The following is a 15,182-nucleotide window of genomic DNA, read 5'->3' on the forward strand; positions in this document are numbered from 1 at the left end:
TATTTAGTAAAAAAGAAAAAAAATTTAAATTTTTTCAAAATTCAATATTTCAAAAACAGCATTTTTTTTTTTTTTATAACTTTTTCCAAATCAAAAAAACATCTCAAACTTTAATTGAGCTGCATGCCTAGTAGCTAAAATGCGTTGTTTTTGAGTAATGAATTTTTAAGTAAACACCCTGTTTCGCACTTTTTGTTTTTTGCAAAATAAAAAATTTTCAACTACTTTTTTGCAACTATTTCTACATGAAGTCGCTTGTGTAAGTAATTACGATCATTTTGAACCCAAAACTATTAAAATCGGTTCATTTTTGACTAAGTTATGAGCAATTAAAAAAAATTTTCTTATATAGATTATTTCCATTTCAATTCAAAAGGGCTATTCGGGACATGTTCTTCGATTTCGATGTAACTCAAATATGTTGCTCTCTGGTCAAAATAATGAGACACGTACTTTTTTGTTCGCCCGAAAAAATTTTTTTTCAAGAGTTATCGGCAATTTTGTTTTTCGGCTCAAAATCGATTTTTTTTAATTATATAAGAAAAAAATTTTTTGAAATACTCATAACTTAGTCAAAAATGAACCGATTTTAATAATTTTGGGTTCAAAATGATCGTTATTACTTACACAAGCGACTTCATGTAGAAATAGTTGCAAAAAAGTAGTTGAAAATTTTTTATTTTGCAAAAAACAAAAAGTGCGAAACAGGGTGTTTACTTAAAAATTCATTACTCAAAAACAACGCATTTTAGCTACTAGGCATGCAGCTCAATTAAAGTTTGAGATGTTTTTTTGATTTGGAAAAAGTTATAAAAAAAAAAAAAAATGCTGTTTTTGAAATATTGAATTTTGAAAAAATTTAAATTTTTTTTCTTTTTTACTAAATAAAAAATTTTCAACTACTTTTTTGCAATTGTTTCTACATGAAGTCGCTTGTGTAAGTAATTACGATCATTTTGAACCCAGAATTATTAAAATCGGTTCATTTTTGACTAAGTTATGGGCATTTCAAAAAATTTTTTTCTTATATAATTAAAAAAAATCGAGTTTGAGGCAAAAAACAAAATTGCCGATAACTCTTGAAAAAAATTTTTTTCGGGCGAACAAAAAAATACGTGTCTCATTATTTTGACCAGAGAGCAACATATTTAAGTTACATCGAAATCGAAGAACATGACCCGAGTAGCCCGGTTGAATTGAAATGGAAAGCATCACAGAAAAATCGTTGGTTCGAATCTCAGTGAAAGCAAAATTAATAAAAAAAAACATTTTTCTAATAGCGGTTGCCCCTCGGCAGGCAATGGCAAACCTCCGAGTGTATTTCTGCCATGAAAAAGCTCCTCATAAAAATATCTCCCGTTCGGAGTCGGTTTGAAACTGTAGGCCCTTCCATTTGTGGAACAACATCAAGACGCACACCACAAATAGGAGGAGGAGCTCGGCCAAACACCTAACAGAAGTGTACGCGCCAATTATTTATTTTATTTTATAGCGTCCCATTTCGTAAATGTCAAACCTTTAAGGAAATTATGAACGACATGTCATTTGTGTTACCATTCTCAAAAAAATAGGGGGTTCAAAATGCAAACGCTATATGGCCCACCCGTTATCTATCACTAGTTTCAAGCGGATGCCTCTTCAGCTACCAAGAATAACCAACTTCCGAAGATGGAACCTCTGTCCTTTGTTCGATTCAGTAAAAGCAAATGATCAATGATCAAACACAATCAATTTTTCGCTTTGCATTTCGCCCATGTTCCTGCCTTTTCCATTTGATTATAAGCCGACAGTCTTTCACTTGGAACAGGGTAGGTGGATATACCTGAGGACGGATGATTTTCAGAAAAAAAATTCGTTAATACAAGATGATGCAAAATTAATCGCCTTATCGGAAGATATATTATATTTGCAAATAGCGTTGTACGCCAATCATATTTGACACTTGAGAACTAGAACAGCTGCAGTATAAAAACAGACTTGCCATGGAGAGCTGTGGACCGTATGTCCAAATAAAGATTTACATCCCTCAAAACTATTTGTTTTATTTAGTAACAAAGTTATCCAAAAACAAAATGGCTGATTAATTTTGCGCCACCTTGTACAAACGATATCCTGGTTAAAAACACAAATTACTGATTTTTCCGTAATGAGGTTTTGGTTTGCCTGCAATGTCCGGTAATAGTTTCCATTACAGAAGAGCGATTTATTATTTTGAACAAAAAGTAGTGCGGAATGGGTGGACGTCATCATCACCATCTTTTGCCACTACAGCTCTTTGTGAGCTTGAGCATGCTGCAAATAGGAGCCCCATACGTCTCGTTCGCTTGCGGCCGTCCAGCTCGTCGTTCCACCTTATTCGCCACTCGCCGTGATCTTTGATTGCTCCAAACATTTTTCTGAGTATTTTTCGTTCGAAAATTTCCATTTTTGCTTTATTTGCTACAACTCCGTCCACGATTTAGCTCCATAGCATAAGACTGGTCTAATGAGGATTTTATACAGAAACTTATTGTATTGAAGCTTCTTAAATTTTCTCTACTTAGTTTGAAGTTAAAGGTAAGTAGGTAAAGGGTTCCACGATTTGAATAGAAAAATCGCCAATTTTCAGTTTGTCTGATGTTGTCTTATTTTACATACATTTGGTCTTTCTTGGTGGATTTTAAGGCCAATTCTACCTGCTGCATTTTCAATATCCGTGAAGGTTGTGGATAGGGCGTGGATGTTTTTATTCACAATGCTATGCCATCCGTTTATGCGAATAATTGGATAGTTCTGTTTAATATATGCCCAGTCGTTTTTGCATCACTTAACTCATCGATGGCACGGTATATTATAAGGTTAAAGATTGTTGATGATGAATGATTCAGATTTATTGGTGAACGTAAACATCTTAAAATACTGTTCCAATAAAGTTCCTTACTGGATGATGTGTGCTTGCAGAGTTTGTATATCACACATTGTCGCGTTCACGTTTCGCATCCGTACAGAGTGACGGACTTCGTACCCCTGGATATATACGAAGATCTCCACCAAACTTTGTGTATCATACCAAATACAGTGCAACCTTTTGCTATTCGGTTGCGTATGGTAGCTGCTGACCACCAGTTCTGTCGATGATATTAATGCCGCGCGTCTTGAACATTCGTGGTTCGTGGCGATTCAGCACGTCATCTTTTTTGGGGGGTGTGTTTCAAAAATTACAGAAAACATTTGTTTCCCAAAAATTTTTAGTAAAAAAATACAATTTTACGAATTCTTTTTTTAATAAAATTTTCCGATAAATGTTTTTTCAAATATATTTTTCCCAAAATATTAAAAAAATCTAAGTTTTTAAAAATAATAAAGAGAACTGAAGATATTTCACCTTAAAAAACTTTATACCAGAATTTTTAGCATAGATCTCAAAAGTTTTAATTTTTTCGAAATTTTTTTCAATTTTAGAAACTTTCAGGAATTACTCAGTCTCAGCTATTTATTGAAAAAAAAGAGAAAAACTGAGGGATGTTTTTCAAAAATTACAGAAAAGATTTGTTTCCAAAAAATTTCAGCAAAAAAAATAAAATTTTCCGAGTTCTTTTTTTTTTACTAAAATTTTCGAACTTTTTTTTAAATAAAAATTTCCGAAAAAAGTTTTTTTTTATATATTTTTTTCCAAAATATCAAAAAGAAATGTTTATAAAAATATTAAAAAGAACCGAAGTTATTTCACCTTAAAAACCTTTATACCAGAATTTTTAGCATAAATAAATTTTTAGATTAAATCCGAAAATTTTTAGGTTTTTTTTTCGAAACTTTTTCAGTTTGCTTGGACCACTGGACAATGTTTTTTCGAATTATAGAAGATATTTGTTTCGCAAACATTTTTAGTGAAAAAATTAATTTTTCCAAACTTTTACATATTCCAAATTTTATTTTTAACAAAAATTCTCAAAAAAAATGCCATATATTTTTTCCTAAAAAATTATAAAAAAAGTTATAAAAACATTAAAAATAATCGAAGATACATATATCACTTAAAAAAAAATTATACCAGAGTTTTTAGAATAAATTATTAAATTTTTTGCGAAATTTTTTCAGTTTACTCTTATACTCAAACCTCAATATGGTATACGCCAATTTGCAGAAAAATGTATGACACTGTCGAAAATACTTGGACCATATGGACAAGGAATTTATGGATATATATATTCTATGTAGTCATTGATGTATCCTCTTGTTACTAATTTAATTTTTGCATATTTTTGAATTATTATTATTTTTTGTTAGTCTGTAAAACAAAAACCGCATTGTCATAAAAGCGAATTTTCCATATCGACGCGCGGGTATATATTTTAATGACCACATGAGTATGTCCGAATTGAGGCCTTTGTGATAGCACATGCTTCCAATTTAACTTAATAATAACTAAATAAATGTGTGCAATTCAAGTGCGGTAACGGTTCTTAACTGTTTTTAACTGACAGTTCCCAAAATTGAATTCTTTTGTTTTCGTTTTGATTACTAAAATGCCGCTCAATTCAAAGCAATGTCTGCCAACATTCCAACTGTTAATGCCTTAAAAGTTTGCTGTTAACCAAATGCGTTTGAGAATTGTTCGATTTCCGTTTGATTTAATTAAATATTGTTTGCATTTGGCAACTATTCAATATAGTTGGCAGGTTGATCGCCGCCGGTTTAGTCGCCTGCGGTCAACCTAAGTGTTTATGTAACGTTCTTATGTTGTCACACAAAGCCTTCATATGCGAGTAGGTATGAGTAACAATGAATAAATGAATTACTTATTACATAAGTTTGTGTGTATGTAGTGCCTATGTACATCCATGTAATAAAACCGAGTACAGACAGGCAGGCAAGTGTTACATATGGAGTTCGTCTGTGAATTGCCAATGCACGTCGCTGTCGCGTCATCAAACTTGTTAGAATTTCCGCAAAACCCACAAGTGACAGCAGCACGCCTAATGCCTAGAATTTTATGGTCTTGTTGCTTGTTTCTGTGAGTTTTGCTTGGCATTTGGCAAAAAGCGAGCGCGTTTTTTGGTTTTTGTTTTTTTTTTGTAGTACTCGTAATTTGATCGTTGCATTTATGATGCTGCGACTGTGGCGTAGCTGCAGTGCTTAGGTGGCTTTGTTGGATGGTTGTTAGAAGTTGCTTGTTGTTGCCTATACACTCATACATATATACATTTGCATACCCATATACGTGTATATGTATATAATATAATATCTACCACTTGGGCGGGTTGTTCGTTCGCGTTTGGTCGGTCGCCCGTTAGTCAAGGTTACGATCATTGCAAGCGGCTTTTGCCACTTTTGCTCTTGGCTATAAGCTGTTGGCTGTTTAGCCGCTGGCTGATTGCCTTTTTGTTTGTCGCTTGCTGCGGCGCATTGTTGTAAGTGTACACATGCGCGTTGCCTTCACGGCAGAGTGGAGGGCGGCAAGCACCTATAGGTTTTTTTTTGCTATTTTTGTTGTTAGTATTGCTGTTATTGCTTGCTTTTGCCGTTGGCAGCAATTCATTGTTATGCTTGAGATGCTGGCCAAAACCACCTTAAAGCCGGCTATTGTTGCTCTAACCATGACAGTTCGCAAATTACAATAATAACAGTAATGCAAACAAATTGCGAATTCAATTTGAGGCAACAATTGGCACTACAATAACAACTAAACAAGCATATTATATGTCTGTATGTATGAGTTATACTATTTCAAATTCTTACACGTTTTCAAGTGTGAAAATAAAAGTTTTACTAATTAAAGAACAACATGCAAATGCATTGCGAGATAAAAACTGAAAAAAAATAAAAATAAAAATAAGCGTGAATGAGTTAAGCAGATTGAAGTCGTGCGTGGGAGCACACGCTAGCGTTTGAAATTTGTTTATGAATGAAGTTGCGCGCAGAACTTTATAAACCGTACATTTTTTAATTCAGTGTGGAAAAATTAGTTTCGTGATGGCTATAAATAATATCAAACCGCGAATGCTACGAAAGTTATAGCTTATAAAAAGCCCATAAAAGCTAATTAATTCAATATTTCGACTTATACGATATTTCCAACGACTAATAACTGCAGTTTACGTCAAGCTGCATTGAAAGTTGTCTGCAAATTCGCAAATTCCAATGAAATTGTTGTTGCGTCCAAACGCGTTAATTCACTTTCAGTAGGAAGTTAACCGGCCATACTTAAACGTGTAAACAATTTTATAGTTTGCTTTCAGGCGCAGCCATTTGTAATAATAAAATAAAATAATAATTGGCGCACATTTTGTTTGGTATTTGGCCGAGTCACTCCTTCTTTTGGTGGTGTGCCGGTCTTGATTTTGTTCTACAAATGAAGGAACCCACAAATTTATGCAGCTTCCACATGGCAGATGGTTTTTTATAGGGTTTTATAGAGAGCTCTTTCTTGGCAGAAATGTACTCGAAGGGTCGCCATTGCCTGCTGAGTGGCGACCGCTATTAGAAACAACTTTTTTCGATCAGTTGGTGGTTCATGCCCGTGCACATCAACGCATTCGGCTACGGCCGCCACCGTAGATAAGATGTTCACCAATTCCAGTGATGTGCGTTTGGATTCTTTTTTTTTCTGTATTTTTCGTGACATTTTGGAGCTTTTCTCTACTTTGATTTACTCCCGTATTATGGCCGTCAGAGATCAAAGTGATACAGATTTATTAGTGCACGTACGCCATTCCCTTTAAGCAGCCCCAAAAGAAAGAGTCTGGCGATGTCAAATCGGGCGACCAAGGAGGCTAGTCGAAGTCGCCCTGTTTTGGAGATGATCCGCCGGGGGAACATACTTTTGAGTAAATTCGTCGTCTGATGCGCTGTATGGCATGATGCGTCATCCTGTTGGAACCAATAATATTGCGATTTATTTTCCTCGCTGAATGGTTGCAAAAGGTCGGTGATCAGGGACCGGTATCCTCCTTCCTCGAAAAAGAATGACCCGAAAATATTATTCTGAGTGATGGAAATCTTTATTTTGACCTTTGCGCGCTAGATTGCTTGTATGTCTTGTATGCAGCTGTCTGGTTCACAAACCCAGACATATGGTGCATTATCGGTTCCAAACTGACCGTGGGTACAGACCGTATGCAGGGCTTGCTAGCACTCGAAGCGAACTCTATGTTGTTGTGGAACTTTCTTTAACTATTATCCAACAACACATCGGTGACTACAGTACATCTTATACGTGATTACAGTGGTTACGTGGGCCCAGAAAACTGGTAACTAGTGATTTATAAGCGCTATGTCAGGTTGGGCGGTCATCCCCAAGTGAACACACTTAGGATGACGGCCCTTTGTTATGCCTCAAGGAGTTTACAATTACCCTAAAACAATTTGTACTCAAAATAAATGTCGACTTCTCATGGGTGTGAGATCTTCACATTCCTTAAAGATTTGCCTAAAAAGTTTTTGATGTTTGGATCGACCTCAGCCTTGCAGTAATCCTGAATGTGTGAATAGACTGCGTACGATAGTTTTTCGTCAGCTATGCCATTTTGAAACTAATCCACATAGTACCACGTTAGGCGATGAATGTTTAAAGGTCGTAAAATTTATCAATTATAAAAAAGTGTAAAGCAAAATAGAAAACTATATTCGAATGTTAATGAACGAAGGCATTGCAAAAAATATGTGAAAAAGTTAATATATACATACATATACATTCGTAAGGATTATCTAAGTGCGAAAGCGAGCAAGAAATTGAAAAATATTAAGCAAAGCAAATATCTCGCATTCTTAAATTGCATTAAAATCTACATAATCTTGTGTGAAGTGGCAGAATAACTTACGCAAAAAACAAAATATCGAGAAAAAGCCCAAACACAGAAGCATAGACGATTTAAAAACCAACGATGCTGTGCAAAAAATAAAATCAGTAAATAAAACTGAATCCAGTTTCCAAGTGACAAAATTGTATTTGAAGTGAATGAGTAAAAAAAAAATACGCAAATGTTTCTGATACCAAAAAAGTTCGAGCAATCGCTCCGCGCTTCACCTATACAGCCAGCCACGCCGGCGCAGCCTGGCTCTGGTCTGAATCCCGAATTTCATCGGGGCTGCACTGGGAAGGCACATGCCTGCGGCACATTGAAGTCACGTTTGGCCGCCCAAAACAATAATCACAACACCACCAGTAAGAATGGCATACACACAACACATCAATCACCGGCGACACCGCACGCTACCAAATGCAATCCGCGCAAAAATAGTATCAGTTCAGAAACGATCAGTGATAGTGGTTCCGAGAATTCGGCCTCATGGCATTCGCATGATTCGATCATCACACAGAATGGACGTACATCGATAGATGGCGCACCATCACCGCCCGCACAGAAAGGTGGCGCCGGTAAGCCTGCGCTCGCGAAGAAGCCAAAACTTGGCGCACACACCAAAGAGTATGCGGTGGCCATGGCAAAAGCGCTAAAAGCGGTAGATACACCACGTTCACCAATGATGAGCGTTAAACGTACGCTGAGTCAACAGCGTAGCGCAAATGCGCGCACCGCATCACCAGCGCCCTCCATACAAGGTGGCATCAATAACGCTGGACGACGCATGCGACTACACAGCGATGGCGATCACTCGGCAGAGAATAGCTTACCCAGCACTGCGACGTCTTCAATGTCAGCTATCAATAACGTACAGCAGAGCACTTTTGAGCGCACACAAAAATATCGCAGCTTTCGTGTGGCCGGGCGTAAGAGCACCACAGCGGCGTCGCCTGCAGCTAAGGCAACATCTGGTGCTGCGGTGATTGTGCGTCCACCTTGGAATAGCGGCGCTGGTGTGCGAAATGCAAGCAATAGCAACAATACAAATATGTCGATCTACTCAAGTCACAATAATAACAGCGGCGGCGGCAGTGGCGGCGGCGTAGGTACTGTTGGTGTGAGCGGCGGTAGCGGTGGAGTCGCTTTGACCAATCGCACTTTTCGCAGTTCGTTTCGGCGTAGCACACGTGATGCGATCAACTGGCAAACAATTTGGGAACGTTCGTTAGCGTTGCGGGGTTACGGCGCCAATAGTGGAGTCTTCAAAAACTACGATGAGGCTATAAAACAGCAGGTTTGAGTTATTACTAAGGCATATCCGGTTAAATGCATACATAAAACTTATAAATGCAAAGTATTACTTTAACTTATTATAGTTGTAAATACTATATTAGCACATCTAAAATTACCGTTAAAAGCTAGTTGACCTCTTTCCATCACACATACATATGCATGCACATACGCCCCTCCAACGCTTTATACACTTGCCATTACAATTCGTCCGGTGATTCGACCACCCGACCATGGCCGCCTAGCAATCTGATACCCTACTAAGTCCAACTAACTGTCCGGCCGCATAGATCAGTTAAACGTCAGAAATCAAGCGTACAATTCGCCTTTATGGTTGTCTTTAATTTACTTAATTGTTGCTTTTGTCTTGTAACATTAGACACACCATAAAGCGTACGCGGGTGCTCATCAACTCAAATGTAGTAATAATATTTTAGACATCTGTAAATACTCACACAATATGTATGCACGTACGGCATTGTGCACGCTTACAATTCATTGGGGCAATCAATTGTTCCACACAAACGTGCGCGCGATCGCGTCGATCAGTCAACTCAAGTCAGTAGAGCTCAACTTAGCTCAACTCTTCGACTACGCCAACCAATCATTCGTAGTTGTCCCTCAATCAGTCGCTTAGCCATTCATCCAATTTTATTGCTGCATGCACATACGCACATCCATATAACTATCATTCTCCTCTATGCATTGCAAATGATGGTTCTATTCATTGTGTAGGTGGTCTCATCGCGCCATATATGTATGCACGTACGTACATAGTTGTACATTAGGGTGTCTCACCAAGAAGAAGTGCCAGTTTTTCCACAGGATTTATAAAATGTATTATATTTTAAAACGTATGCAAAAATATTTCGCAAAGTATTAAAATTTGTGTGAGCTAAAACGATTTGCAAATCTTCGAGTCTTTATAAAAAAAAGATTTTGGGAAAATTTTTTCCAAAAACTTACCCCGAATAATAGAGGAGTTTCAGCTTGAAATATCTGCATTAGAGATGTATTTTTTCGATTTGTACTACAACAATTTATTTTACAACAACATATCTCGAAAAAACTTCATCTATCTTCGTTGAGCAGCTCATATAATAAATAATAGATAAATGGGTTTTACAAAGTGATTAAAATCCGATTTCTAGTCAAAAAATCAGTCACAAGAGTAGATCGATGAGATGGTGCACTATCATGCAATAAGCGTCAGCTGCTTTCTTCGCGGCATTCATGGTCGAATTCGACGAATGGGTTGCAACAAACGCTTCAAAACGCCAATATATAAAATTGCATTGACATTTTGGGACGTTGGCACGAACTCCTTGTGGGCAATTCCCTTAGAATCGTAAAAACAAATGAGCATTAATTTTATTTTTGACTTCTCCAGTGCGATTTTTTTGGTGGTGGCTCGTCTGGGGCCTTCCATTCGGCACTTTGACTCTTAGTTTCGGATTCGTGTTGGAAACACCACGTTTTATCACCAGTTACAACGTTGTAAAGGAAGTTTTCTTTAATGAGGTGTTTCGAATGTTGTATTCTGAGCAATTAAAATGTGATAAATCGATGTTTTGGAGATATTCAACTCCGATTTCATGAATTTTAACGATGATTTCGGTTAATTTTTGATAAACTTACGAACAATTTCGATGGAGTTTTCGGTGATTACTGATTTTGGGCGGCCCAACGTTCATTGACATTTATGTCCTCACAATCATCTCTGAAACGTGTAAGCCACTCATAAACTCTGACACCAGATAGACATCGCCATAAACGTGTTTCATCAATTCAAATGTTTCGGTAAACGTTTTACCGATTTTAAAACAATATTTGATATTAGCTCATTGTTCGAAACACATTACTACCATATTAATAGATTTTCGAGCCGTTATCTCTCATTACAACTCGGAATTTTTTAGATCTTACAAACGATGAGAATTTAACGCCGTCCACTGCCGTCATCCCTGCGAAAGCTGCTTCAAGACTTCTATACTTTCCAATTTTCAAGCAAAAGTGTTCATTTTGGCATTTCATAGGATCGCGCCGATCAACTTCCTTGTTATTCCGCTTACGTATTACAAAATTATGGTGCGTTTTCAAGAGCCTGTGCAGCCTTTTTGCAATCCTCTTTTTGTTCGCAAAACTTGATCAGATATTTTAGATGTAGCTCGTGCATTTTTGCGCAAGCTACTAAAAAATTTGGCCAATTGGAGGAGGAGTCTTCTGACTTAGTTTCGTACGTGAAAAAACCTGTGCAATATGTTTTGAGCTTGAAATCATAAAGTCAGAACTTAATTTCGTTAATTATAAACAAGGTGGCGCAAAGTTATGATTCAATTTCGTTTTTGAAAAACTTAAAAAAAAAATGCAAAATTGTTTTGAGTGATGGAAACCTTTATTTCAACCTTTACGCGCTCCATTGTTTGCCTTTGCAAAAAGTATACATTTTTCGAGAGGCTGATTAATTTTGCGCCACCCTATGCATGCCCACCTGAAGTGATATGTATATTATTTGATACCGTACGCATATTAATGTTTCAGTAATTTGAAGAATTGTACATTGGACACAGGAAACCCAGTTGATTTCTGTTGTAAACGCAAAGGGCTTTTCAGTGCTTTTCAACATTTTTGCCTGTCTTCATTTTATACGTTTCGTAAAAAATTACAACTCCCGAATAACAATCCCGGGATTTGAGGATTGGCATCTTCGGTCCGCACACAAATGTTTACCAATTTGATCAACGGAATCAAAATAATGAGATTTTAGTTACTATTTTTATTTGACGTTTTGTTGGCAAAATTGTTTTATTGTAAACTTAAATAACTCAGCGAAACGGCCAGAATCTGGGGACTGACTAAGGATGTCTGCCTATAAATGTTTAAAAAATTTTATCAATACAATCAAAATGATGAGATTTTTGATCCTATATTTTGACTAGGTTGGTATATTTTTGCAAGATGGGCTTAAGGGTTTAATAACAAGCGAAATCTTGACCGATTTAGACTACTAAAATATAATTAGAAAGGTTATTTCTCAACCTTTTTATTTTCTGGAAAATTATCCCATTCACGCTTCAATTTTTTTTGTAAATATCATTATTTTGATTCTGTCTGGATTGTTTGGGGAAAATATTTTGAAAAATTGATTTTATTTCTAAAAAACTCGATTTTTGGAGGTACTTTCAATACGATCTAGCTCACGTAATTCTTAATATTTTTCCGCAATATTTTGGTGGAAATCTTGGAATGCAATAAATTTTATAATTCTCATGGAAAACCACTAACGAGTGTTTTTTTTATAGAGAGCGGTGTACCCTAATGTACATATATAAGTGTAAATAGCAGGATATTCAAGACGCATGCGCGCTCTATTGGTCACATGTACCAGCAAGCCATCAACATCTACTTAGCACACGCATTGTATTCGTATAATAATTTTTATGCTCCCATTCATTGAGCCAGACTATTTAATTTCCGATTCTTGTTGTAAGGTGAATGGGTTTTTTCCTTGTTGGATTTGATTTTAATGGACACTTACGGTAATTATTTCTTAATCTTTTTCAAACACGTGTTCATCAACTATCAACTATTGATAAATTAATTTACGCGATTTCTCTATGAACGTAAGAATGCAGATCAGCTAGATCGGATAGTTGAAGATCTATTACTCTGTCATCAGCTTGGTCAAAATTTATTACATTGCAGTAAATCAACTGATTTTGAGCAGAGATTAAAAGATAGCTATTAACAGCTCCTCTTTGCAATTCTAATCAGCTGCACCTAACTTTGGCTAGATTTACTTTTTAAATTTTATTTGATCAAGTGAGAAGTAATGAGTTGCTACGTAAAAATATGCCAGTCCTATTAAAACCTGTGACAGACGCCTTTCATGGCTATAATTTATCTAAACTCTTATGAGTCTGACACAGTGAAAAGCGCATAACTTGAAACATTTGAATATACTATAATAATTACGCAATATTTGCATTATAGTCACGTTGAGTATTTAAAATAGAAATTTATTTGCCTTGGGATTTAATGGGAGAGGGTAAGTTAGACAGTTCGTGGCATGTATGTTAGAATTATTTCTCCTTTTGATATATTTATTTGAAAAATCATAAAAAAAAATCCATCAAAAAATATTGAAATAAACGACTTCACTTCTTCATTGCCAGTACAACAAGGGTTTTCTCTGGACATAGATTACAAAACAACAAATTGACTTGAACAAAAGTGTACTTTTTCACACAACCTCGGCCCATAACTGTTATTATATTCCTCAAGAGTAAAATAGTTTCATAAGTAACAGTTAGCAAAGAGTCAGAGCGCACAGGCAGGTTACAAATGAAGCATATGTTTGTACGAGTACCTTTATGTTGACGAAGTATGAATGAAATGAAAAATTACTGTAAATATAAACATAAGAATTTATTATTTATTAACTAAACGCTTAAATTGGAAGTAGAAGTAAGTATAATTGCAGAATTACTGGAAAAACGTGGTTTATTATTATTTTCATTTATAATGCAATTTTGGAAAATTTTTCCAAAAAAATTCACACTTTTTAAATTAATCCGAAATCAGCTAATCGGAACTTGGTGAAAACGAAACTGTTAATTCGAGCTAACCGACGATTAACCAACTTTCGGTTGTTCTAGTGCCAGCCACCACTTTGTATACCTAGACTCGCAGTGGACCTTTCATGTGACGCTATGAAAAATTATAAATTTTTGTAGAGTTGGCTGGAATCAATATTGGTGACCCTTTGGTGATTTTTACGATATCAATTCCGTCATTTGTAGTAGAGTCATGTCATACAAAAACATGCGACTTAAAAAACAGTTATAAAGGGTAATTAATTTGAAGTTATCGAATTTTAAATTGAAATAAAACAAGGAAAATTCAAATCGATAGGGCAACCTGTATTATTTTTGTGTAGAACCATTAATGGCATTTATTTTCTAAAGATAATGCCTTTAAAATGTTGATCGCAACTGCGCCGTAATTCGGCCATCTGTAAACAACAATTTTCAATGACTCGCTTAAGGACATCGGTCGGTATCTCGTGAATAAGTTTAGTAATGTTGCCTTCCAATGCCTCAATCGAAGTTGGTTTATCCGCAATGCATTTAGTCTAATGGTGTGATATCACACTACCTTGGTGGCCAATCCACTGGTCCGAGACAAGAGATAAATTGCTCACCGAAAGACGATGCAGTAAATCCATTGTTTAATGGGCTGAATGGCAAGTAGCTCCGTCTCGTTGGAACCAACCGTGGAGATCACGGGCTTCAATTTCCCGCATCAAAAAGTCGCTTATCATGGTGCGATAGCATTCGCCATTCACTGTTACATTGGCGCCAGCCTTGTTTTTGAAGAAATATGGACCGATGATTCCTTCAGCCCATAGGTCGCACCAAACGGTTGTTTTCAATGGATATACTGGCTGTTCTTGAATGCCTTCGCATTGCTCTTTAGTCCATGGCTTATTGACGTAGCCATCAGGGATGAGGCCCCTGAACACCATAGTTGGCCTGAGCGCGCGATGAACACTTTTCACAGAGCGTCGCTTTTCGTAAAAAAATTGTACGATTTGAAAACTTTGTTGAGGCGGAAATCTTTCCATGATGAAATGTCAATAAATATTGAAAATGTATGCAGTTTGACAGTAGTCACACGTGATCTGTCAAAAGACTCCTATTGAAAAAAATACTCCCAATCTGATCCCCCTTTAAAATTAAAAATAAACAACAAAGCAAATTTAATGAATGGTCGTCATTTTTTTTAAATGGAAGGAAAACCCCCATACCATCAGTCAAAAATCGTCGCGTTTTTGAATCTATTCAATTTTGAACTTTATCCAATTTAAAAATTCAATGAGCTATAACTTTATATACTGTAAAAATTATAAATTTGCATACTTAATTTTTTCCTAAGAATTCAGCTTAAAAGTTAAAAATTTTGATGAAAATTTTCAAATATTTTTTTTTAATTTGCACAAAGTTTGAAACTTAGATTTATGTGGTTTTTGTAGAAGAATATTTTTACATTTGTGAGAATATCCTTTTTATAAACAATTATTAAAATTAGAAAAGAACCAAAGAAATCGTC

At 35.9% G+C, this 15,182-nt stretch overlaps 1 protein-coding gene across 4 annotated transcripts in view; it reads left to right on the plus strand.

The window, feature by feature from the left end:
- The window catches only part of LOC129250651 (unconventional myosin-XVIIIa), a 263,564-nt gene that overhangs the window by 67,648 nt on the left and 180,734 nt on the right, over positions 1–15,182 (plus strand). Inside the window, exon 1 of one of the 4 annotated variants that reach the window (XM_054890291.1) lies at positions 7,648–9,075. The exons of 2 other annotated variants lie outside the window; for them this stretch is intronic. In XM_054890291.1, the coding sequence (XP_054746266.1) occupies positions 7,960–9,075 (1,116 nt within the window). In that variant the 5' untranslated portion in view covers positions 7,648–7,959. Of the gene's footprint in view, positions 1–7,647; positions 9,076–15,182 lie in introns of those variants that run through there. One more of the 4 variants, XM_054890266.1, reaches the window with a different exon arrangement.

The sequence above is a fragment of the Anastrepha obliqua genome, chromosome 1 (assembly GCF_027943255.1).
Source record: "Anastrepha obliqua isolate idAnaObli1 chromosome 1, idAnaObli1_1.0, whole genome shotgun sequence".
In the NCBI taxonomy this organism is placed as follows: domain Eukaryota; kingdom Metazoa; phylum Arthropoda; class Insecta; order Diptera; family Tephritidae; genus Anastrepha; species Anastrepha obliqua.